The 3,560-nt window shown below is 32.8% G+C and overlaps 1 protein-coding gene across 1 annotated transcript; it reads left to right on the top strand.

Annotated features, from left to right (window-relative positions):
* The first annotated feature begins 563 nt into the window (after window positions 1-563).
* Window positions 564-2,893, top strand: LOC107459771 (gibberellin 2-beta-dioxygenase 1). The gene is made up of 3 exons (XM_016078028.3): window positions 564-1,073; window positions 1,302-1,677; window positions 2,295-2,893. The coding sequence occupies exons 1-3, from the start codon at window positions 685-687 to the stop codon at window positions 2,544-2,546; spliced, it is 1,017 nt and encodes a 338-aa protein (XP_015933514.3). The 5' UTR covers window positions 564-684; the 3' UTR covers window positions 2,547-2,893.
* The last annotated feature ends 667 nt before the right edge of the window (window positions 2,894-3,560 follow it).

The raw sequence follows: 3,560 nt of genomic DNA, 5'->3' as shown, positions 1-3,560 counted from the left end.
TTTCAATAGAGCTTCTAGAACTTTAAGTCTGCTAAGTATAGGAAGTAATTAATTTCAAATTTCATTTTCTATTGAAAATATTTGATAAAATGAGACTTATCCCAACATAATAGACGATTTATTTTTAATAGAAATTAATTAAAATTTATCATTTTATATAATTAAATAAAATTGAAATTGAATATTAGAATAATAAATTTATATTTAGTTTTAAACTACTAATTATAACATATAATCTCACAAATTTTAATGTACTATCATTTTGTATATGTAATAAAATTAAACGGAGACTATAAAAATACTGTAAAAGTGAAAAAACTAGCTTAAAGAATAAGGAGTATTTCTCATTATATAGACAGTAAAAACTATTTCCTTACTTAATTAACCAATGTGAGATAAAAAATTCATCTGATATTTTAGCTTGTAAATTTATGTTATGAAGATAAACATATTTTGAAATAAAAATATATTCTTGTCACTGTTTCTATTCCTGCTCTGTCCCTACCAAAGCTTTGCTTCTTGTATAAATAGGAAACAAGCTTAGCCGTTTTTTCTTCAAGCAAACCCCTCTTCTCAAAAAGCCTTATCAACTCTTTCACCCTCTTCAAATATCTCTCTTCTTCTTCTTCTTCCTCTTCCATACACAAATCTTCTCAATCACCAATAACAGACAAACAAAGAAAAATGCAATACTCGTACATGAGAAACTGTAGCAATAACAGAGCAGCCACATTCTCACCGCCGGTGGTGACCATTCCCATAGTGGACCTTTCAAAACCCGATGCACAGGCCCTCATAGTGAAGGCCTGTGAAGACTTCGGGTTTTTCAAAGTCATAAACCACGGCATCCCGATGGACGCCATTTCCCTCCTCGAAGAGGAGGCTACCAAATTCTTCTCCTTGCCGCTGAGCGACAAGGAGAAGGTCGGCCTTGCCAACCCCTTCGGGTACGGCAACAAGCGCCTCGGTTACAACGGCGACGTCGGTTGGATCGAGTACCTTCTCCTTAAAACCAATTCACAACACTCCAACACTCTCACACTACCTTCTGATCAAAACTCAGAGCAATTCAGGTAATATACGTGAATCTTACCATGTATTTTGGCATGGTCCCGTAAGCTAAAGGGATAACACTAGAATCAAAGTTTTAGATAATTATTATTTAAATTATTTTTTAATTAATAAAACGAAAAAATCGTGTGTTTAGTTATAAAAAACATTAATGTTAAAACCGTATTTATTATAAAGGGTGTAAACTTAGCGAAGTTTAATTTATTATTGTGTGTGTGTGGTTTTATTAGGTGTGCTTTGAACGAGTACATGCAAGCGATGAGGAAGATGGCGTGCGAGGTTCTTGAGTTAATGGCGGAAGGGCTGAAGATTGAGGAACGAAACGTGCTGAGCAAGCTTGTGATGGATGAGCAGAGTGACTCTGCTTTCAGGGTGAACCACTACCCTGCTTCCAATGGCGGAGGTGGTGGTGATGAGAGCAAGAACAAGAACAAGAACAACACCACTAACATGGTTGGTTTTGGAGAGCACACTGACCCACAAATAATTTCTCTTCTGAGATCCAATAACACCTCTGGCCTTCAGATTGATGTTGGTGATGGAAACTGGATTCCTGTTCCTCCTGATCACAGTTCCTTCTTTGTCAATGTTGGTGATTCACTTCAGGTACATAAAAGAGAAATGACAAATATAAGTGTTTTGTTTTTTGGATTTCTAACCTTTTTTGTTTTAAAATTTTTAATTTTATTGTTGTCAATGGATAATAACAAGTGGAAATAGTAGTTTTTCTGCATGTAGATAAACTTCTCCTTTTTGCTTTTTTGAATGTGTGTGAGCACATTTTGGTTGACTTGTTAAAATTATTATTGCACCTGCCACATTATTCAACTCCCCCTCTCCTTTTCCCAAAACCACATGAATTTATTTATTCAATTTTATTTTTTTTTTATACATAAAAAAAGTTTTGCTTTCGCGTTATGTCAGTATAGTGTAATATTATATATAATTGGAAAAAAAAAATTGAGATTCACAATTTTTATTTATACTGATTAATATTTTTAGTCAGTACTGTATTTATATTAATATTATACTAGTGTATTTAGATTTTTTTAACATACATGGGTATATTTGTTGGCTAATTATTAAACGAAAGTAGTAAATTGTGTTTACTCTTGTAGCACTAATGATATATGATATCTTATAGTATAGTATCAATTTGGTGTAGTATGTATTAGTAATCTAACATGAATTTTTTGCTACGTTTGGTGACACAAAACATAAAGGTTATGACGAATGGACGGTTCAAGAGTGTGCGGCACAGAGTGATAGTGGACAACGGTTACAAATCAAGGCTATCAATGATTTACTTTGTTGGTCCACCATTGAGTGAGAAGATTGCACCATTGCCTTCCCTCATGCTTGGAAAGGAAAGCTTATACAAAGAGTTCACTTGGTTTGAATACAAGAACGCTGCCTACTCTACAAGATTGGCTACCAATAGGCTCATACCCTATGAGAAGATTGCTGCCTCTTAATTATTCAACTTGAGGGCCACCATCACTCCACTACTTGTCAATATATATAATATAAAGATAATTAAGGAGAGGGTATATATATATAAGTGTTAATGTATATGATAAGTTTGTTTTTTTCTTTTCTTTTGGTGCTTTTTCGTGGTGTTATCTGCCAATCATAAATGAGTCATAGCTTATAAGTTAGGATAAGATAGGAATAATAATAATAATGATATGAATATGGTATAGTATAGTATATATTCCCTTTCCTTTTGCTTCGATATTTATGTAAGTTCTGCTTGCTAAGTAAATGACACATATATATGATATGATAATAATGGAGGTATGTCTGATTCCACGTACAATAATGGTACTCAGATTATGTTTTCTTTTTTTCTTTAATACATTATACACACTACAGTATGAGAAAGGCTCTTAAACCATTCTTTCTGAGCATGAGTTGAGAATCGAATCCTAGTGTACTTCTTAGCAAGGCATTGGGCATAGAGTGGCCTTGGCAGCTCTAAAAAATATTTAGTGATTTTATATATAATTATTTAGCAATTTTGCAGATCTTTGTACTAGGGGAATAGACATTCAAGCAGTCAATGTTGTTATTAATTTTGATTTTTCCAAGAATTCAGAAACTTATCTCCACAGGGTATACTAATTTTTCCTCATTCCCTTCCTAATTTATTTGCCTTGACACTGATTTCCTGTTCTAACGGATCATATACGGATATACAGGTCGGTTGCTCAGGGAGGTTTGGGAATCTTGGTTTAGCAGTTAACTTGATTACTTATGAGCAAGGTTCTGAAAACAATAAAATCTTAAAATAAAATTCAGTAGTTACATATCTTTATATAATGAAAAATAATATAAAAAATAATTAAAAAATTATATATATATAAAATTCAGTCCCCGTATATCAAAATTGCTACATCCATTTCTTATTGGACATGCCAATGTACTGTATGCCAGGCTATTCTTGTATGTCATTGAATAAGAAAATTGGTTAAAAGAAAATCTCCAAT

The sequence above is a fragment of the Arachis duranensis genome, chromosome 7 (assembly GCF_000817695.3).
Source record: "Arachis duranensis cultivar V14167 chromosome 7, aradu.V14167.gnm2.J7QH, whole genome shotgun sequence".
Lineage (NCBI taxonomy): Eukaryota > Viridiplantae > Streptophyta > Magnoliopsida > Fabales > Fabaceae > Arachis > Arachis duranensis.
This window is presented reverse-complemented; position numbering and strand designations above follow the sequence as displayed.

What these genes read in the sequence shown, in the direction of transcription:
- LOC107459771 (XM_016078028.3), top strand. Translation starts at nt 685, where the DNA reads ATGCAATACTCGTACATGAGAAACTGTAGCAATAACAGAGCAGCCACA. An exon ending in CAAAACTCAGAGCAATTCAG is followed by an intron (nt 1,074 to 1,301) that starts GTAATATACGTG and finishes TGGTTTTATTAG; the next exon opens with GTGTGCTTTGAACGAGTACA. An exon ending in ATGTTGGTGATTCACTTCAG is followed by an intron (nt 1,678 to 2,294) that starts GTACATAAAAGA and finishes CAAAACATAAAG; the next exon opens with GTTATGACGAATGGACGGTT.